At 31.5% G+C, this 21,847-nt stretch overlaps 3 protein-coding genes across 5 annotated transcripts; 1 reads left to right on the forward strand and 2 right to left on the reverse strand.

The window, feature by feature from the left end:
- Nucleotides 1-3,244: 3,244 nt before the first annotated feature.
- LOC137821396 (uncharacterized) lies at nt 3,245-8,669 on the reverse strand. 3 transcript variants are annotated; one of them, XR_011082790.1, is made up of 13 exons: nt 7,843-8,491; nt 7,599-7,736; nt 7,417-7,498; nt 7,182-7,258; nt 6,885-6,985; nt 6,420-6,549; nt 6,054-6,170; nt 5,884-5,966; nt 4,959-5,025; nt 4,597-4,732; nt 4,241-4,332; nt 3,726-3,869; nt 3,245-3,641 (listed from the first exon to the last, which is right to left on the reverse strand). XR_011082790.1 is itself a non-coding variant. In XM_068625966.1 (13 exons), exons 1-13 carry the CDS (start codon nt 7,951-7,953, stop codon nt 3,606-3,608), a joined length of 1,257 nt encoding a protein of 418 aa, XP_068482067.1. In that variant the 5' UTR covers nt 7,954-8,669; the 3' UTR covers nt 3,245-3,605. The 3 variants fall into 3 exon arrangements, 2 of the variants coding, with proteins under 2 accessions (XP_068482067.1, XP_068482068.1); XM_068625966.1 differs by having other exon boundaries at nt 4,654-4,732; nt 7,843-8,669; XM_068625967.1 differs by having other exon boundaries at nt 4,654-4,732; nt 7,417-7,493; nt 7,843-8,588.
- A 6,350-nt stretch (nt 8,670-15,019) lies between these two features.
- Nucleotides 15,020-17,023, forward strand: LOC137821725 (chloroplast protein FOR GROWTH AND FERTILITY 2-like). Its single transcript, XM_068626460.1, has 2 exons — nt 15,020-15,458; nt 15,997-17,023. Exons 1-2 carry the CDS (start codon nt 15,159-15,161, stop codon nt 16,825-16,827), a joined length of 1,131 nt encoding a protein of 376 aa, XP_068482561.1. The 5' UTR covers nt 15,020-15,158; the 3' UTR covers nt 16,828-17,023.
- Nucleotides 17,024-20,265: 3,242 nt separating this feature from the next.
- On the reverse strand, nt 20,266-21,601 carry LOC137822750 (probable BOI-related E3 ubiquitin-protein ligase 3). Its single transcript, XM_068627741.1, has 2 exons — nt 21,123-21,601; nt 20,266-20,851 (listed from the first exon to the last, which is right to left on the reverse strand). Exons 1-2 carry the CDS (start codon nt 21,450-21,452, stop codon nt 20,294-20,296), a joined length of 888 nt encoding a protein of 295 aa, XP_068483842.1. The 5' UTR covers nt 21,453-21,601; the 3' UTR covers nt 20,266-20,293.
- Between the last annotated feature and the right edge of the window lie 246 nt (nt 21,602-21,847).

Here is a 21,847-nt window from a genome sequence, read left to right on the forward strand (position 1 = left end):
ATTTTGTTTTGGTTAGATTTGTTTGATTTTGTTTGGTTTCATTACTTTCATTTAATCTTTCACGTTCATTGAGTTTAATTTGGGGACAAAGGTTTCCTTTCACATAATGTAATTTAGGAGCAAAGGTTTCATCTGTATTTTTTTTTTATGATTGATTCGTTTTAACATTCTTTTTTGGTTGATGAACACTTTCTTGTATCGTCTATTGAAACCCTATGTTTTAGTATAATGAGTTATGTTCTTTTTTTAATATGACAAAGATAGGGATAAGGCAAGAGGCATTGCAGACCATTGAAGAGTAAGGATATTTTCAATCAAAGGGGATTGTTGTTCCAGATCCTGTTTAGGCTGTGTGTATTTGGTGGGGGAAGGATCACTTTGCATATGGATCTTATTCTTATGTTGTTGTTGGGTTTTCAGGAGTTGATTATGACATTCTTGCAGAGAGTGTTTGGAATGGAAGAGTGTTCTTTGTTAAAGAGGCAACCAACAAGCGGTATCCTGCGACTATGCATGAAGCGTTTCTCAGTGTGTTGAGAGAGTCCGCAAACATTTTGAGAGTGGCAAAAAGGAGGTCTTCCATGCCTGCTTTTGACACATAAAAAAGTTACTTCTCTTCTTTGTATGATAAAAAACTGAATTATCTTTATTCCAGTTCATTACTGAGGGTTAAAGATGGAGGCTCTGTATTGGACTCTGGCAATCTTTAGGTTTTGCTGAATCTCTTATTAACAACATAAAATTGTCTAGATCCAACTTTAATTAAGTGGAAAACTCTCTTACGACTGGAAAGGAAAATTCTTAGCAGCATCATGTAGAATAGAACTTATTAAACCTTACTTACATTGCTTTCCTCCCTTTTCAAAATGGACAATTATTCCCCTAACCAACTGCAAAAAAAAAATATATATATACAATAAAGACACCAATTAGCAGTAAGGCATCATTTTCTTAATTGTGGCTATAGAAAATTGTTTCAAGTAGGACAGAGAGAATTAAAAAATTTAGGCATCTACCACTACAACATTTTTTACTTTAGATAACGCTAAAATAGGCCACGAGTATAAAAGTGTTGGCTAAATGTAGTATAGACCACAATTTTATCAAAGTGGCTTAAAATATATAAGAAACCACGGCCATAAAAGCGTTGGTACTTTAGGCCACGATTATAAAAGCGTTAACACTTTAAGCCACGATTATTTACACGTGGCCTGTTAGATTAAAATAAAATATAAACAAAATTCAATTTTTTGTGGGAATTCTTTTCTTCTTCCCTCTCTCGTGACTGAAAAAATGCACCTCACAGGCCTTTCACTTCTCACTATGCGCTATTACGAACTTCTCACCACTCATTCTCCCTCACTTTTCACCTTCTCACCACGTTCTCCCTCACTTGTCACTGTGACGTTCTTCTTCACTTCATACCTTCTCACTAGGTGTTTTTCCTCACTGCGTGTTACTCCCCACTTCTCACCTAGACTGTACGTTCTCATTTTCGTCAATCAGGTATATTGCACTCTATCCTCATTGAACATTAGTGGACATTTTCACTCACTTCAGGTACTCTCTCTTAGGGTTTCAATTTTTGGTTTGATTGAATTTTGTTTTGGTTAGGTTTGTTTGATTTTGTTTGGTTTCATTACTTTCATTTAATCTTTCATGTTAGTTGAGTTTAATTTGGGGACAAAGGTTTCCTTTCACATAATGTAATTTAGGAGCAAAGGTTTCATCTGTAATTTTTTTTATGATTGGTTCGTTTTAGCATTCTTTTTTGGTTGATGAACACTTTCTTGTATCGTCTGTTGAAACCCTATGTTTTAGTATAACGAGTTATGTTCTTTTTTTAATATGACAAAGATAGGGATAACGCAAGAGGCGTTGCAGACCATTGAAGAGTAAAGGATATTTTCAATCCAAAGGGGATTGTTGTTCTGGATCATGTTCAGGCTGTGTGTATTCGGTGGGGGAAGGATCACTTTATGCTAATAAGTTTAGTGATATGAATTGGATTATGTGGTGCTCTTGATTTTGTGTTGTAAACATATACATGCAATTGTCTAGTGTTACACCAAAGCTTAATGGATTTGATTAAGACATGTTATTGATTATTTATACAATTATATTTTGGTAGTTACTATATTTATTTTGTTTGAATTAGATTTAATTAGTATATATTTATGTATTTTTTTGCAGCTTGAAAGCAATAAAGAATGTGAAAACAATCTTGAAGAAGAATGAACTTATTATATGTAGTAAAGAAACAATACACTATATTTTTTTTTTTAACTAAGTTTGTAGTTTTCATTTTGAAGACTTGATTGTTATCATTATACTTTAAGACAATTTTTTTGACTATGTAGTTTGAACACATCCATATGAGATTTCTTGTTGGTCACTTCTATTTCAATACACATTATCCTTCAATATTTATTTTTTTCATCATGAACTTTTGTATGAATAATTCCTCTAAAATTAAAAAAATGTATTGTTGTTTTTGTCAATACTTTCAACAACACTTTTAAAATTGTGGTTGTTATAAAGATTTTATACAACGATTTTAAAATTGTTGTTTTTATAAAAACCGTGACCTATTACAAACGGTCACACTCACCTCGACCACGGCTAAAAACTATTGCCTAAACTTTAGACCACGATTTTTATGCTTTAATCACGGTTTAGTTTTATGCTTTAGACCACTATAAGTAATAACTACTGTAGTGAAACTTTTATTTATTTTTTCAATTCATTTCCTTTTCCGTTGTTACTTTAATACAAACAACCGATTTTTTTTTTCTTAAATCAATAATGTTCCTCACCCTTATATTCAATCTTCACTAGTGTCACGTTAGTCTATGAGTGAATGTCAAGTGAATGTCACCCTAACACGTGATAAATTGTCAAATCGTTACACCATATTAGTGTCATATAGTTATTAGTCGGTGACACAATCATCATGTCACGTCAATAACTTCTGTAAAAAAAGTTGATGACAGAATAACAGTTATACTAAAATTGCATACTTAAAACAGTTATTAAAACTAATGACATCTTTAATGGAAGTGGTTGATGCTAAACACAGTTGTTTATAATTTTTTTAGCATTAGAAAATATGACTTGACATTTGTTTAAAACTTTTTGGACAAAAGAGTTACAAAAAATGTAAGTTATTGAATCAACAAAATAAAAGAATATTTATAATTAAGGTATGGCCTTTGTCACTTTGTAGAAGCAACTGATCATGAGATAATTATTAAGGTATGCTCTTTACTTTTGAACACATGAAAGGATTGAATGAGACATTTAGCATTCCTTTTAGGACAGAATAGAACATGGGCCAGCCAAACAGAGAAGAGATAGTGTGAGCACTAACCATTTCACAATTACATGGTAGTTCTTAAGGAAAATATACAGTTGATGTCATGCAAAATTCCAAACTACCTATGCACTTCAATAAGCACTCACTCACGACCCCATCTTCAAACAACCTTACTTCAATGCAATGGTGTTACTTTGCATTGTTTGCTTCTTCCTTCTTTTCCTGGTTTCAATATGTACACTATGAAAGGCAAGGCATCAAAATCTAACACCAGTTAGATACGAGGAGGTTATGTGCGGTCGAAACGTGTCACAATCCAGTTTATCTGCATAAAAGTAACAGTCAATTTTTGGTTTGGGGGACCGGAACATTTTCTGGCATAAAACAGCAGCGTTCAACAGTATCTTACGATGTTGTTTTCGGGTTTATTCCAATAAAATCCGTGAATAGCAATCACGGCTAAGTTTGAAGATACAAGAACAAATATACTCAAAGAGTGTTTTCCCATCCACTCCAACACCGCTGTCAAACGCCTGTGGCCATGAACATCTACCTACAATTGGGTAAAGTATTACAATGTAATCATATTGGTCTTCAAAGAGAACATGACGCCCATGATCAGAAAATGGAACTAGCTAGGGAAAAAATGAATGTTGCAAAACACGATGCATGCGGAAGGAATGATGTAATGGAAGATAATGGCGAAGAAAGAACCCGCGAGCCAAAAATTAAACTTGATCAGGAACATGCGGGGTAATCTAAATAATATGTAAGCCATTCGGGATGGGATATAGTGGTCAAAAGTTTGGAAAATTGCAAGAGATCACAGGTTTAATCTTCATACTAAAATAGTACCCAATAAATAAAGCAGGAACTGTATCTCTGTCTGTATAGTTTTCTCTTATAACATCACGTGGCACTCACCAGATAATATAAAGCAATGAATGTGAGACCAGAACCTGCAGAAGTTAGTAGCATATAACTGACGGTGTACAGAGCTTTATTTATTGGAATTCCTGAAAACAAAAGGTAAAAAGGGTAAAATAAATATCTGTAAACTTTCTATGGCATTAAAGAACATAAAGAAATTCATTTGCTAAAATCCCGAACAATTATGATCATGGAAAGAGAATGTGAGATTTGTTATTAGTAAATAACTTTCAGTGGGCGTTCCACAAACACAGGATTCTCATATTAAGAACTGAGTTTAAGTTTAATCTATTCTCATAAAACTAGTTTGTAAGGTGAGATTGTCCCGATTTATATAATTGTAAACTGACTTTATTTATGGATGATATGGGATCTCCAACATCTCACACATGGTTTACAGCACGGACCTGTTGAGGCCAGGAACAATCCAAGAGCCAAAGATGAAAGGGAAAAACACATCCAGTTGTATTGGCGCTCTTTGTGGTCCTAGAGGACAAGCATAAATAAAAGAAAAAGGTCAGCCACTAAGGACTACCAAATTACCAACCAAGACATCAAAGCCACAATTTACAGTACTTGTGATGATTCAATGCCAAAAAAATTCTACAAAGGGAAGTGCACTATCAGATCATAGTTAGGATTTAAAGAACTCATATTGAAAATGCTAAATTTTACAGGCTATTGAGGTTTGGAAACTTGATACTGATCTCACCTGTAAGTGGGCAAGAACGTGACCATACTGAAGTCCAATTATGCATGAAACTGCTGCTGTTATGGAGCTGTGAACAAGTGAAGATAATTATAGACTATCATCTGCCATTACCAGTAAATGTAACTCGAATACTAAGACAAAACCTACGACCCATATATATAATTTGCTGTTCAATAAATATTTTCTTGCCAGACTATCATTAAAACATCTGTAAAGAACGTGAGAACCCACTAGGAATAAATATATAGATTATCAACATCTACAATTTGTTCTATAGAAAACAAACCTTTCAGGTTCTTCAAAGAATAATAGAAACTAGAATACAACAGAAGGAACTAATGCAGAAAGCGATAACAGTCACAGAAACCGGGGGTCATCAACTGAAAGCACATCACACAACTCGATCTTCCCTTAAAATTAAAAACTTTTAAAACACTTGTGGAAAAAATGTTTATGGTATTGAAAGATGCCACAAAAGTTATTTATATTAAATTACCTAAGTATGATGATTCAACATGTCCTAACTAGGTTACACAAAAGTCCCAGCTCATTTAGAAGTAAAGGTCATTTAGAAGTAAAGGTCAAAGATAATTTATATATTCTACTTTCTTAAGGGCGTCTTCCATAGATAAAATTGTTAAGCATAATGGATAATACCTCTGATCTCTTGGAACAAAAAGAAAAATCAACTGGGTTTGATTTTGAAATTAGAACAATATTACTCGGGCCTTGTTGGCTTTATTTGTGATTGTAATTCCACGATATCACAAATTAAAAAAGTGATCATTTTAATCTGCAAAAGAATCTTCCAGTTGCACAGAGCATAATTGTCTAGGCACTACACAAGATAAAAAGGCAACTCTACATAGGAGGAAGGACTTTAACTGATGGACTCAGGTAAATATTAGCAGTTTATACTTATTACCTTAAAATGCCTTCTGGGTCAAAAGGAGCATGACACCATGAAGGTGAACTATCTGAAACTTGACCCTTAGACATATTGCACTCCTGGAAGTTAGATCATAAACAAGGAATTAACATGTCACATTATGCTGTAAAGCATTGAACAAAGAAATGGAATCAACAATAAGATACCCTAAGATTTCTGTAGACTGGCTTTCTATACAGATGGCCTAGACCAAGAATGTAGCGATCAATCATTCCAGCAGAATTACAAGCAGGTCCAAGATCGCCTCTCACTGAACAATTGACCTGATATTGGGCTGAGAACATTGTAAGCATCGTAAACTAAATATTTTGAATTCCACACCAGTATATTCTCATACAAATGAATTTCAAACATGAATAAGCACGTGCCATTTTTGACAATTAATAAGCGCAGGACAGCTATCTAACGAGTAAAATTTGATAAGAATTCATGAAATCAAATTCTAAACAAAAAAATGAAGCAAATAAAAGATACAAAAGTTGAGAAGTGAAGGGTGCTGGGTCTACCCTCACCGTGTAAACAACACCACCACCAATAGGAGGCAACGAAGAGGTCGAGGCTGATATATCAAACTGCCAATCAGGAACATATAGACCATACAGTAATCCTGAGTAAAGTGCCAGCAATATCACTACAACAAACCTGCATAAAAATATTTGTAAAATGATGCGCCAATGAATATGAATATACTGGATGTAATACTAGATAAATATATTTGGCAACTTCATTCAATGTGAAATGGAATAATCCTGCTATTTAAGTTCATTTAATTTCCTACTAACATTTGTTGAGACTTTTGAATTTGGAAAGTGCCTGTTGTTAAGTTTTACTTTTAAACATCCTGTGGCAGCAATAGGTGCCTGAAATTATACTTATCAAGGATGGTTTTGGGTTAGAGACAATCTTGATTAAAAGGGCAAACAGATATCGACATATTAGGGCCCTCAAATTTAATAGCTCTGACATGAAAACCTTACCAATGCCAGTAGTAATTTTTGAGGAAATTTATTTCTTTCCATCGAGGAGGTGGAAGCCAGATCTCGCATAAAGCTGCAACAATGTATCCAATAGATATCCTCTGGATTCATAGATCATCATATGAAATTCGTTAGCTACCTCAAATAATATGCATAGAAACAATACCGATATCAACCACTAGTGATGAGGTAGAGTCATATATCACAACTACATCAGATACATTTCTTTCAACTGTCAACTTATAGTATGAAAAGTAGTCAGCAAGCTACTAGAGATGGTTTTATGGATGAAGCTACCTGTAAAACTCCCAACAACCGAATTCTTTCAACGTCCACACCAAAAGTCAAGGAAGTTATTCCGTGAAAATAGCCACCTGAAATGAATACACATATTGTTTATTGAGGCGATGAAGCTAGAACAACAGAAAAAGCAGTTGGCCAGTACAGCAAAATCAGGTGAACATAGTTGAATTGAAGTCTTATACAGTACCATGACAGTGTGGATAGAAAAGAGTAAGTAAGAAGAAAGTACCTTGAAGAACAATACCGAGAACAAATAGTTTGACTGCTCTAGCTAAAGCTTTGCATGTAGCCTGTGTTCTCTGCGGCCTTCTCTGACATATTGCGAGGAAAAAGAAAAAAGAGGGCTTTAATTAATTGGATTGATATAAGGAGTGAAAAGCAGAAAACGTAATGTGACACTGGAATAGGCACCTTATAAACGAGTGCAAGGGAAATTCCAGCAATGAAGAGGAAAAATGGCATGACGAAGTCAGCCAAGTGAATTCCATTCCAGGGGGCATGAGCAATGATGGGGAAGATGGAACCTCCGTAATCCACCACTATCATAAGCTGAAATTCAAAAAGGGAAAGCCTTGTTCAATTCCCAGAACAAAGATAAGACCTTTGCTTATTAATTTGTTTAAAAGCAAAGAAAGAGAGTGAAAGAATTGGATACAAAAACAGAGAGGCCGCGGAAGACGTCAAGGGAGGCGATTCGGGTGGGTCTGCCGCCCTGGAGTTGAGTTGGCTCCGAATCGTTGAGCAGCAACGGTCGTGGATCAGCCATTGAATTGCAGGCGCAGTAATAGTATCCTCGTCAAACTACTACGGATTGTTTCAACAAAACAAAACCAAACAAAACAAAGCAAACGGTGTGACTTTGGTTTGGGGGTGGTGAGTGTTTTGACTTGTTTCTCCCTTAGGATCCAAACACAGTGTAAGAAGCGAGGGAAAAGCGTGAGAAACTAGGAAAATGGGAATATGCTTATGCTGTTGTTGTTCCATGTCTTTAACAGCGTGGCGGTAGCAGATTGGGTCCCTTGGGATTGTTTGTTGAGTACCAAAACACTAACTACAACTCTACAACTACGCTTCTTTCCACCTTCTCATTCTCCCATTATATTACTATATTAAACTCCTCTACCTAATACACATTCTATAACCACTATTTAATTCATGTAGCTTCTAATAAAAGAAAAACTAGCATTTAATATATGTGTTTTGCTGTCTGTTTAACCTTTTTCTGGATTACTGTCACAAGCAGTAGTCAACCACAACGAAAGTGATATTGGGACACACATACACTTACATATGATATGACTTTCACCAACAACTTTAATTACTTTCAGCTTCAGCATTTATAGTGCAGAGGAATGTTGAAATATTTCACTGTACACCAGACGTTCCTTCAAATGCAGCGCCAATCATTCCTTCTAGCAGGGCCAAATATATGAATTAGGTATGTATCCATATGGGCCGAACGGCCGCTTGACCGAGCCGACCGAGCCTGGTTCATGCAAACCGACTGACTTATTTAAATTATTAAAACTCAAATCAAAGTCAGTAAAGTTAAACTATCATTAAGAATTAAGTAATACGTTCTAAGTGTGACTCACTCTACTAATTCAACCCAACAAGGTAAGTCCATCAAAATAATATAGATAGCACATATTCCAATGACAAAGGTACGTCACATATTCCAATGACAAAGGTACGTCACATATTCCAATGACAAAGGTACGTCATTATCACTGTATACCTCCGAGTGCCGAACACCTCTTTTTACCCATTTTACTGACTTGAGCGTCGGAGTACCTTCTGCACGTACCTCTCCCATTCGACATTCACTTGAGACTGAATGACCGAGGCCTGAAGGAGTAGCACCTGGACAAGAAGCATCATAGTGAAACTCTAGCAACCTGTCTGAAACCGGTTATTCAATAGTTCTCTAAGTCTCATCCTCCCGTAACAAATAGAAATTAATAATCATGGTAATTGATAATTAGGTAAGAATTAAGTAAATGACAGAAATATTTTGCAGCCTGATTTGTCTCCTACGTACTCCCACAAAATAAAATACAGGTGACAGACATGCAAGACTTTGTTCTGATTCCATTTTTGTCAGTTTGGAGTTCAACCTTATCACCTTGAGATCAAACTTTTGGCACTTATCAAGGCGTTCAGATATATGTAACAGACCATAAGAAACTATTTTTACAGTCACATCTCCTTCCACTTTACTTCATTTTACTACCTTCAGCTATTTTGTTCTCAGTTTTACGAATGACAACTTGATTAGTACACCAAAATTTTATTCACAGAGTTTTTGCACCCAAACTCGTGATCAGAAGAGGATCGATCTACAATTTACCACAAGTGCAAGTCATTGCTTCCTGTACTTGGAGAATCGGTTCAACATATTTTTAAACCTAGAGAGAATATGTGGAGCTTTTAATCTAATAAATAAAATAATGCCATTAACTATTTTTTAAAGAGGAGTCTTCCATATAGTGAATCAAGACACATATGAACTTAAAAAAAAAAAAAAAAAAAAAACCTTAGTGTTTTTATTAACTTGTTTGATATTCTGTATAAAAAACAACTTTACTAACTTCATGGTTCAGCTCATGTCATAAATTACAAAGCATCTAACAAGAGTTCCCTTCAAATTTCTTTGAGATGCAAAATCGCGTCTAACACCTTTACTTTACTGTAATTAATGAAAAACTTAATGTGACCTTAAAATTTTTCAAGCTTTTGGCCATGAATTGTGTATATATATAGAGAATACACAAGAAATCAAACGTTTCTATTCCCCCTTAAAAGAATTTACAACACAAAACCAATATTTTGACAACGGACTTTGTGTAATGAAGCCTTCTCTTTTAAAAATTATGATCATGGTTTCACAAAAATGAATTTGTGTCGATCGAAATCAGATGAGACCTAAGAGCAACCTTGGTATTTGATATTGGTCAACCAACATATTCAAAAATGCATTAAGATTAGAAAGAAATTAACAAGTCTAAATCGTACAAAAAAAAAATCAGGTAATACGTTCTTAATCACGATCCAGTAATAACGGGTCCATAATAAGCATAAAAATAATCACAATTCTCGAAAAAAAAGTATGTTATTATCACGTATTAATTGCATCGAATGCCGAATAATTACTTAAGTGTCAGAACACCTTCTGCATGTGTCCTCCCTACTCCTGAGCGAAAGAAATTAAGAAGAGTTTGACTGGAATGAAGGAACTAGAATAAAGGAAGGAAAAATAAGTCAAACTAGTCTGAAAAGCGTGAAAATAAATGTGAACCTAATAACCGATTCAAATTTTAGTAGAAGTTGTCTTGATCCTTTTGTATAAGAACAGTTTTGGAGATGAAGTTGGTGAAAAGGTTACGACTGTATATCTAAACCAATGAGATATTGCATATTGTTGATTTTGGAGTAATGAGGGAACAACCTTGTTACCTTGAATTAGAGTTATAAAGATGGAAGTTACTGATTGAAAACTCCAATTAATTTGAATTTGACGTACACAACATATATAAAAGTTGTATTGCGACAGTTTGTTATTCATAAAGATGGAATGTAACCAAAATGAGTACATGCATATGCCGAATAATTAGTGGTTCTGTACAAAGCCGTCGTCGACCCTTAGATCAAGGCCGGTCACAAAAGTGGAGTCGTCAAAGATCAGAAACAGCATCACGTTGTGTTGAAGATCTCATATCGACTAGAGATGAGGACAATTTATTGTATATAAGTGAGTGCAAATCTCATCCCCATAAATCGGTTTTATGGGGTTAAATTAGACTTAAAGTTCACTTCGTAATAGACTATTAAAATCAATTTTATAGAGTTGACTTAGATTTAAAGTTCCGTTCGTAATAAAATAAAATAAATATTTTTAAAGCAACCTCATTCTTCTTTAAATAACTTAACCATTTGAAAAGTTAATTAGTATTGTGATAAGCGTGAGTTCCTTTTCATTTGTACATTATTTAAGTAAATTAAAAATGCTAATATTTTGTATAACCATGAAAGGGATGATGGAGATGGAAAGTGACCATTCAGAATAATGCAATGTTTCTTTATTTTATGGGTAAAGGAAATAATGATGATGAAAATCACTATACATAATATCCACATTAATAAAACACTCCATGATATGATATGATATGCATGTGAAAAATAATGTTCTTCATTTTCAAAACTCACCCCATAGGATTGTCAAACGCTACAGAAATATCAATGTAATCCCATGAGATCAACTTTGGTTGAATTATGTATTTGATTACTTACTAAACACGTGCTTTGTCTGTACATCTACACTGAAACAATATAATACACACATTAAAAAAGTAATCATCTTATAAGAATGAATTTAGTAAAACTTGTCCATGATTATTTTCTTCAACCAAAGAAATTATTTGGTTAAGAATAAAATTATTTAATTAAAAAATAACACCAAAATAATAAAAAAAAGTATATTCTATTTATACTAATTTATAGTTTAGTAGTATAGAATCCCTAAGAAATAAAAAATCATACTTTGTATCTACTAGTTAGTTGTTTGAGTTAAGAATAAATTGTTTTGTACTGATTCTGATTCTCAATGAAATATTGAAAGTTGGTTTACTTTAATATTAATTTAATATTATAAAATCAATTTATAAGGTGAGATTTGCATTAATATATATAATATGAAATGTTTTTATCTCTAGTTTAATGGCGTGACTTGATAAAATCAATAAACTCTATATAAGATAAATTTTAAATGACCCTGATACCATATTAAGAAATGAACTTTAAGCTTAACTCAACCTTATAAAATCAACTTATAAGTTGAGATTTGCACATACTTATATACTATACAATGTTTTTTAATTTTAGTCGATATAGGATCTTAAACACATCCTAGTTAACTCATGTGTGAAACTATATAATAGGTGATCCAACAACAAGTGATCTAATAATGTCAACAAACTTTCGTCAAAATAAACTTTAAATAACTCCGATACAAATAGACTTTATGAAAAAAAATTGCAAAATTGTTTTTATATGCATATCAAAAAGCTATTTCCAAAATAAAATAAGAAGACTTTTGAAATACATATTCTATAACATAGATAGTAAATTTTGGAAGAGGAAAAATCATGTCCAAAAAGTATTTTAGGAACACCTATTTTGACTTTTCAAAATGGAGAAAAAAAACCCACCTACTTTTAGACAATCTTTCCTTTTCAATTATGCAGGATAATGGGATTGTCTTCCTTTCTTAGGAGTTAAAAAATGAGTTATGTAGCTACTAAGGACACACCCCTAAAACCATGGGTAAAACGAATCTCATTTGGTACAATCTCATTGGCTAAGTATCCGTACGGTTGTTTTAAGAAAATAGTGCAATCGTATTTTATAGAACAATTCTTTCATTGCCCTGATATATGGAGTAGAGAGAAATGGTTCTTGAATCAACTCTCTAATAGTTTATTTGAGTTTGTATGAATTAGAAAATGATTTTTGGAAAGTAAATGTGATATTATTTAAAAAAGATATAAAGGAAGAAGGTTGTTTGAATTAAGATATATATAATAAAAAGTGAAAGAAAAATTTATGAGTAATGTAATTATTGTAATTGAAATTATAATTTTTTTAATTAATAAAAATTAATATTATAAATTTCTCTTTATATTTAAAAATAATTTAAAAAATATACTTAATTGATTATGAGAATATGTAAAAACTAACTTCATACAATATATAAATTATGTAAAATTGTCAAAGCATAAACAATAGACAATTTTTTTTAATTTAAAATAAGATTTTAATATTCATAATTATGATAAATTTCTGCAAAAATTTGGAATATAATAAATTTTAATATTTTTTTATAATTTAAAATAAATTTAAATGTAAAAATAATAATTTCATATTAGATTTAAATAATAATATTATTTATAAGTTTATTTTATATATATATATATTTTAATTTTAAGTATTATTCTTATTATTACTTTATAATGTTTACATTTATTTTATAATTTATTTTATTATCATTATTATTATATAAATATATTTATATTATTATTACTATATAAATATATTTATATTATTGGATTGTGATGTAATAGAACTAATTTAACATGAATAAATTAGTCGTTGATATTTAAAGATTTAACTTATTTGTTAATTTAAACTTAGTTTTAATGGTTGTGATTTAGGACTTTATATCATGGATCGAGTTTGAAATTATCACGATCAATTATAGATTTACGTATTTAATGATATTAATATCGTATAAGTGTAAATCAAGTCTGATAAATCAATCTTAAACAAAGAGATAATGTTTATTGTTGAAAATGATTACTAAGATCAGATAAAAAAAATAAAAAAAAATAATTTGAACATATAATAAAGAATGTATAAATAAAATAGAAAGAAAAAACAATAGGTAAGAAATTGTTATATTTGTGGTTAATCTAAATACTCCAAGCTTAGATCTAAATGCTCCCAGCTTAGATTGTATGTGGTCTTAACGGGAAGAATTCCATTTATTCAGGAAGTAACTGAATCCGACTGGTAAATAAAATATATAAATTAATAAAGTTAAAATCCTTAAACAATTATTCAAATGTTAATATTTTTGTTATTTTATGAATACAGATTGTAATGTTGTGATGAGTATGTAGGAGATGATTGAAGAAAAAAAAGAAAGGGCGAGTGGGTCTGCGGTGTGTGCCTAACACACGAAAGCACATGTCAAAGCACGTTAAAAGGTGGGTTATCGTGTGCTATTCTTTTTGTCCTTTTCTTTTCTGCTCAACTTTTATTTCTTTTTTATTACTTTAATTTAATCTCTACTTTATCTCACCAGACTCCACAAACCTTATATGCTCAAAAATCACAACGGACCTAATACCATTACTTAAATTGTTAAATTCTAAATTTCCTTCCATTTTCATTCCTACATCTCTTTTTTTCATATTAATTATTAAAAGTTAGTTTAAAATGTTTTAAAAAAAATTAAATAATCTTAAATAAAACATAATTTATTTTTCTTCTACTTTTTTTAGTCACAATATTTGGTATTAGATATGATTCATTTAAGTTCTTTTCTCTCAATATGCTTCAACATATACTTGTGATTTAAAGAGTAGTTTTATCATCTGAGAGTGTTTGAGAAAGATAATAAGAAAAATTGTTGTATTTGATATTTTTTCAATGTGACTTTTTTTTAAAGTTTTATACTTCATTTCTGTAGTTGGATATTTTTGTTTTTCTATTTTTATTTTGCTTTGTGTCTTCTAAAAAAAATAAACAAATTAAAACACAACTCTCTTTAAGAAACACTCCACAAAATTACTTTAACTACCAATGTTTATCTTTAACCATAAAAAACAATTATCACAAACAATTATTACCACTTGAAAATAAAATAAAAAGCATCACACTTTTCACTATACTAATAATATATTTTTAGTAAAAAAATATGAATTGTTGGTCGTCTGAATTAAATTAATCATCAAACAAATTTTTAGAATAATTGATATAAAAGTGAAAAATAAAAAATAAAAAAATATAAAAAAATATTCAATATTATATATATATTGAAAATAAAACCTAAAACATGTCCAAAGGACTTGTTCTCATTACTAATTTTAAATGATATAATGTTTTGTTTTGAAAAAAAATAAACCAAAAATATTGATTATTATTAAAATTAAAGTTTGAGAATTACAGTGCATTTGATTTGAAATTTTAAAAATATTTTATTTTTATTTTTAATATCGTAAAGTAATAATCTAATTTTATTAATTCTGATTGGGCCGGTGCGGCAAAGTACCACCTAACCTTTGAACATTGGCTTTCGGTTTTGAGAACAACAATTTGGACTTATAAGCTATGAAAAGGAGAAAAGAAAGGAAATAATCTGTGTTGTGTGCTCTGTTTCTCTTCCTCTGTTTCTGTTTATAGAAGCCAGACATGGATTGGCTTCTGTCTTCGCCTTCACCTTCTTCCTTCAAAACTTTCACCAACTCTTTCCCATTTCAACCTGCAACTTCAAGAATCAATTTATCTCCATTAACACGTTCCCACTTGAAGAGGGTCACCTCAATTTGTTGCAGATATGAAAACCCGTCTCCTTTTTTGTCTTCCACTCCCTTTCTTCCATCTTCTAAACACCCCAATACTTTTCCATCCATTTCCTCTTCTCCAGATCGACCCCCACCCGATCCCCATTCTCTCAATCAAATCAAAACAGTCACTTTCCAAAACCCAAAGGTATGATTCTGCTCCGAGCAATCATTGTTGTTACGTAATCTTTTCTCTCTCTCGTTTCTGTATCTCTGGTCATTTTCAAATTCATGTTTCATGAGCAAAACACCATTTGGTTTTTTGAGTTAAAGATTAAATAAAATGTCCCTGTAAGGGGTGATACAGCTTTTCCTTTTTAAAATGTCAGGCACCCGTACTATACAATTCGAATTTGATGTGTGCCAAGTTTGAAGAATCTTCTTTACAAACTTAGAATTAAGTGCCTCTTTTCTTGTATCCATGCTTCTGTTTTCTTTCCCCTTATTTTTCTAGCGTAACAAACATGTCTATGACCCTTTTGTACCTTGATGGCGTGACCAATTTCTGTCATGAGTTACATATTTATGCCAATAAAACAAGATCAACAAGTTTCTTGTGAGTTATATATATGTAATTGAATAGAGACTTGTATATACACAAAGTTACGTGTGGCATATATTGTTTTTTTAAAATTGTGGTGTATGAATAGATCTTAATAAAAGAATCCTCGTGCTTTTTGTCTCAGGCAATACCAGCTCGGATTCTTATAATACTTTCTGCTCTTGCCTTGATCTTAATCCATCCTGCTATTGCACCAGCAGCTTTTGCAACCTTTCAAACTGCTGCGAGGACTGGTGGTCCTGCTGCAGCTGCAGTTGGTAGAAAATTAATCCACACTGAGCTCCTGAGTAGTGCTTGGACTGGTTTCTTTGCTGGCTGCTTGCACACACTATCAGGGCCTGACCACCTAGCCGCCTTGGCTCCATTGTCAATTGGCCGAACCCGAATGGAGAGTGCTGCTGTTGGAGCCCTTTGGGGTTGTGGTCATGATGCTGGTCAGGTTCTTTTTGGGTTAATATTTTTGATTCTCAAGGATAAACTCCATATTGAAATTATCCGAACTTGGGGCACTAGAGTGGTGGGTCTAACCCTGCTAATAATTGGTGCTATGGGAATTAGAGAAGCCTCAGAAGCACATACAGCGGGTGTTGCTTTAGAAAGTGATGTCAACGTGTATGAATCACTTGACGATCCAACAGTAGGCAAAAAGAATATTGGATTTGCTACTTTTGCCACTGGGATAGTTCATGGACTGCAACCGGATGCATTGATGATGGTTTTGCCTGCCCTTGCTCTGCCTTCTCGTTTGGCCGGTGCTGCATTTCTCATCATGTTCTTAATAGGAACTGTAATCGCAATGGGAAGCTATACTGTGTTTATAGGTTCGTGTAGCCAGGCACTGAAAGATAGAGTACCTAGGATAACCGAGAAGCTCACTTGGGCTTCTTCTCTTATTGCAATAGCCCTCGGATTTGCTATCATTGTTAGCCAGTTTTTTGGGTTTAGTCTGTATTAAGTTATGGTTAATCAGCAAGGTCCTTTTTCCCTACGAACAACGCTTTGGTATTTAGAAAAAGTAAAGTCTTTTAGAGAAAAATTTGGTCCTCAAGAGGAAGTATATCATCCAGACAACTTGTGTAATTGACTGTTAAATATGTACTTTGCATTTGAGTGTCTATATGTAAGTTCAATGGTTCTGTTGCTGACAAAAACATGATGAAATATTAGCCTCTTTCTTTCCCTAGCTATCAAAGGGAGTTCCTAAATTGTTGGGAACATGATTCTGCAGAAGTGGACTGCTGAATGACAATTCTTTCATCTCATGATTTAGTTTTTAAAATTACATTTGACATTGTTTTGTACCATACAATAAAAGCATTTTTGTAAGTTTGGATCCCTGGAAGTTTGATTTTTAAATTTAAAAAAAATGCTTGTGATCCTTGTCTTTCTTTCTGAAGAGGCTTTCTTCTCCATCATGTGGATTGTTTGGGGTAACCAACTTGTAGGTGAGATTTTCAGTACTTATATATTATGAATTTACTTTATCTTTTATCTCTTTAATCAATGTGTAATTTAGTGAATTCAAATTCTGTGTCCTGTGTGAATCATGATGTAATTGAAGCAGATACAACTACTATCTAAGTGATTTACTATGTTTTAAATTTTAATTCTGACCATTTGAGTGCAGCTTCGATCAAAACTAAACTGGTCTGCAGTGTTCTATATCCACAAAATCATGTTCACCAGTTCCTCACTAAACTGGTGTAAATGGCATGCAGATATCCTTCACTGAACATTGTTCAGCTGTAATACCATCAATCCAAATAAAAGTTTTAATTCAACCTCACTGAATATATTTCTTGCAGATACATTTGTAAGATATATGTTTAAAAATGTACCAAACTTAGAAGACGTAATAAATACATAATCACAATTTTACAGATCTATATCAAAATATATTTTTTGGATATTGCTAAAAGAAAACAATAAATTATACATGGTTATCATAATTGTTTAATTCCTATTCTTTACAGATGAACAAAATTATCCATCTCATTAATTTTCTAAAATCTTGCACTTGTTAAAATTATAAACTAGCATTAATCTTCCTCGTATTTTTATATTCTTATACATTCTTATTTATATATGTTTTCTTCCATATTCAATATTGTTCCATTAATTATTTTGATACATGACTTTATACCTAAATTCAATCAGAAGATACATTTATGTTATTAACCTTTAGAAATTTATAAACCAAATATAGTATCAAATATGTTTAGTTAGATAAAAAAGTAAATATATAAATAATTTTTCTTAAGAGTTCTTAAAAATATTCATATTTTTTAACTTTTTTTTACAAATATTTAAATTTAGTTCATAATTCAAAAATTCAAGTTACTATTAAAAAGAAATATATGAAAATGACTTTAAAGTTTTAAAAACAAATCATGCTACATTATCAAAACTTTGTTGTCCTGAAATCATGACAAATATATGACAAATATTCATTAATATAAAATTAGTGAGATGCAGGAAGAAATTTGAGAAACTACAGAAAAAAATTATTTTTTTATTATTATACGAACTAGCTAGGACAATGACTCACCTTATTCCATACCTATCTTCCATACTATGTGTCTAAGTAGGTAAGTGAACTAAAAAAATAATCTTATATTTTTTCATAATGAATTGTATATCGATGAAAATATCTAATATAGAATATATCCTATTATAAACAATAAAAAAATGAATGATATAATAATTTTATTTGAATGGTAATTTTATTGATATTAGTGTTATGAGAAGTTAAAGTTATTGTATGATTATATATATTTACTTTTGTGTAATATCGGAGTAATTTATAGAGTGAAAAAATTTTATTCTTTATTTTTTCATAGTATCATATATCATAGTTCAACATTTTTTCTATCTATTATTTTTTTTTAAGTGTTATTTTTCTTTTCCATTCTTTTCTCTTTAGATGTTATTATGTTATTGTAGCTTGCACATTAATGTTTTTTATAATAATTAATCTAAAATACATATTTTATTACACATTTCTCTATCAAAATTGTATCATTTATATTTCTATTCCTTTATCTTTTCATTCTTCTTTATTAAATTTTATTATAACTGATACATTAATATTTTATGACAACTATGGAATACTATTATAGTATAATTAACTTTAAAAAGCTAAAAAATCAAATATATAATTAAATCATTTTTACTCTATGTTCTCTTGGAATATTATTGACCACTTTCTATAGTCCTAGGCTATGTGATCACTCACCCACCAACCTTTTTCTCTTTCCTATTTTTTCCTATTAAATGTTATTACGACCTAAACTTTAATATTTTCTGATAACAGATGAAGGACATTATAATGAATCAATTGTTTAATTTAATAAAATTAAAAAATTAAATATATATATATATATATATAATTAAACTGTTTTACTTTATTCCCTTTGTAATATGACCGCTACATTAATATTTTCTGAAAAAACAGTGAATTATATCACAGTGGATCAGAATTGTTTATTTTTTAATAGAAAATAAAATATCTAATAAAATTTTTGTATAAATCAAATTACACATTTTAAATTTATTAGACATTGGAGTGAATTTAAGCCTAAATAATTGTAGTTTAATTTATTTAAACAACTCATGAAAGAATAATGAAAATTCAATAAAATAATTAAATTCATAGTAAAAAATGAAAATTAAGGATATATATTTTTACATTTTTATTTATCAGTCTTCTTATTTATTAAAAGAAGGTCTTATATATATATATATGTATGTATGTATGTATTTAATACTAAAGATATTTTGAAAAAATTGAGATGATTATTAAGAAATATTGGAGAAGGTTATACTATCATTTATATTTTATATAATATTAAATTAAAATAAATACTTTTTAATCTTGCAAACATAAAGATATTTCATGCTTTTTTATTTAATGAGTATGTATCATGCATATAAAATATTTACACTATGAATTAATTGTATGAATTAATTGTAAATCATGTTTAATATCATTATAAAAATAAAGAAAAATAACTAATATTATAATTTGTAATTGAATAACATCATATGAAAATGTGGACATTGGAAAAGAAACAGTTATAAATATGTTTTTACATATACACAAGTAACTGGTGATGGTGATAAAGTTGGGGTGTGAACAGCTTTTATGGTGAAAATACTCCGAGAAACTAAGATGACACAGAATCCAGAATAGACCATTCATCGATATCTTGGAAATGGCAGAAAGCATGAATAGACCATTCATCAGGAATCCCTCTTGAATATGACACATAGCATCATAAAAAAATAACTTGTAATTGTTCATGTTCATAAAGGTTCATGGCCAAACTCAAAAGGTTAGCTCTGCATTAGAACCTGTGATGAAAGAGAATCATAAAAGAGAAAGAAACTGTGCTAAAACAAAAAAGTAATTTTGTATAAAATTATGTGATTAAAGTCTCTATGCTAGACTTTTTGGGCATACTACAGACAGGACAAACTTGTAGAAAAGGCTCACAAGTTTTACACGAACAGAGATGCCTGCAAGGAAGAAACATAAAACACGATTTTTGAGAATTACAACATTTGCAATCCATTGTCTTTTTCCTAATTTGTTCAACTTCTCCTACCCCACTACTATGCCACACTCTCTTCTCTCCTGTTCCTTCCCCCATTGCTGCTGTGATTCTCATGTTATCATCGCAACACGACTCTGCATCCTCTGATGTCATCCCATGCACTGCTCTTTCCTTCATCTGTTCTAAGTTGTTATGAAGATACAATATCACAGCCTCCTTTTCCTCAGCCACCTTTCTCCATGATTCCTTCTCCACTTCCAACCTTCTCAAAAACTCTTTCAACTCCATCGTTTTATTCGATGCTTGCACTATTTCTTCATCTTTCTGTTTCAATAAATGAAGGGCATTCAATTCCATCTTCTTCAGTAACTCCGCCATATGCTGTTTTCTTTGCTCTTGCAGCAAAACTCTCAACTTTTCATTCTGCGCAAACACAAAACAAACACCGATTAGACTGGTTGTGACACAAAACTAAAATGACAAAAAAAAAATTGTTAGCTAGCAAACAAATCTCTCAATTGTTCAATGGCAAAAAAGTCAAGCAGCTCCTTGAAATTGCAGATAAAAACAACCGATGGAACACAATTTCCGTGGCAGTACGGTGGTGGACCTTCCAGATTCCCTGCCGGAATCACGCTCGTTGAAGTTTTAAAACCTTAAAAAAACTGTTAATGTAACGCTATACGAAACTAACCTGAGATCTGATATAGTGATCGATATCTCTCTGTTCATCAAGTTCAGTAGCCAAGTGTTGAGGATACGAGGCTAAGGGTTGAGCGTTGTGGTTGTACTTGTTGAAAGCATTATTCTGGGCATTTGAATTGGAAAAACAAGAAAAGGTGGGATCAACAAGAGACGTGGTTTGATTCATCTGTCTAGCATGGTGCAGATGTTGTAGACATTGTTGTTGTTCTGGTTGTTGCAGATTATGCTTATGACCATAAGCTTGAGAATTCAAACACACCATCAAGTTCTTTGAGCCATAAAACTGATTGCTGGGATACAACTGTGCTTCAATAGCCATATGAAGATCGAAATAAATCCAATCAGAAAAGCAAACACATAAGAAATAAACCACAGAAGGTCTTCACGAGATCCTCAAAACGAGCAGAGTAGTAGACAGCGTGTGATTTGGTGGAAACGCATAAGATCCAAGAAGAAGAGTTGTTGTCTGTGAGAGAGAGTGGCAGTGATACATATTTATAGTTGTGAGAGAAGAGATAAGTTAAAAAGAATTGGAAATAAATTAATGAATAGATTTGAATGAATGGAAATAGTAACTGAACAAGTTGAAAAGGAAACAAAAAAAAAAAAGGCCTAGGATACTGCAATTTTTTCTCTCTCTTCTTTCATAACTTTCTTCCTCTTTTTTATCAATTTATCGTATAAGCATTCAAGATAGAGAAGTGTGGGACGCGT

The sequence above is a fragment of the Phaseolus vulgaris genome, chromosome 9 (assembly GCF_000499845.2).
Source record: "Phaseolus vulgaris cultivar G19833 chromosome 9, P. vulgaris v2.0, whole genome shotgun sequence".
NCBI classification, from domain to species: Eukaryota; Viridiplantae; Streptophyta; class Magnoliopsida; order Fabales; family Fabaceae; genus Phaseolus; species Phaseolus vulgaris.

Excerpts from the sequence above, each read along its gene's own strand:
- LOC137821396 (XM_068625966.1), bottom strand. The coding sequence starts at position 7,953 with ATGGCTGATCCACGACCGTTGCTGCTCAACGATTCGGAGCCAACTCAA. Across the intron at positions 7,259-7,416 it reads TCTCGGTATTGTTCTTCAAG|GTGGCTATTTTCACGGAATA; the intron begins GTACTTTCTTCT and ends TATTCATTTCAG. Across the intron at positions 6,986-7,181 it reads GGTTGTTGGGAGTTTTACAG|AGGATATCTATTGGATACAT; the intron begins GTAGCTTCATCC and ends CTATGAATCCAG.
- LOC137821725 (XM_068626460.1), top strand. The coding sequence starts at position 15,159 with ATGGATTGGCTTCTGTCTTCGCCTTCACCTTCTTCCTTCAAAACTTTC. Across the intron at positions 15,459-15,996 it reads TCACTTTCCAAAACCCAAAG|GCAATACCAGCTCGGATTCT; the intron begins GTATGATTCTGC and ends TTTTTGTCTCAG.
- LOC137822750 (XM_068627741.1), bottom strand. The coding sequence starts at position 21,452 with ATGGCTATTGAAGCACAGTTGTATCCCAGCAATCAGTTTTATGGCTCA. Across the intron at positions 20,852-21,122 it reads ATCACTATATCAGATCTCAG|AATGAAAAGTTGAGAGTTTT; the intron begins GTTAGTTTCGTA and ends GTGTTTGCGCAG.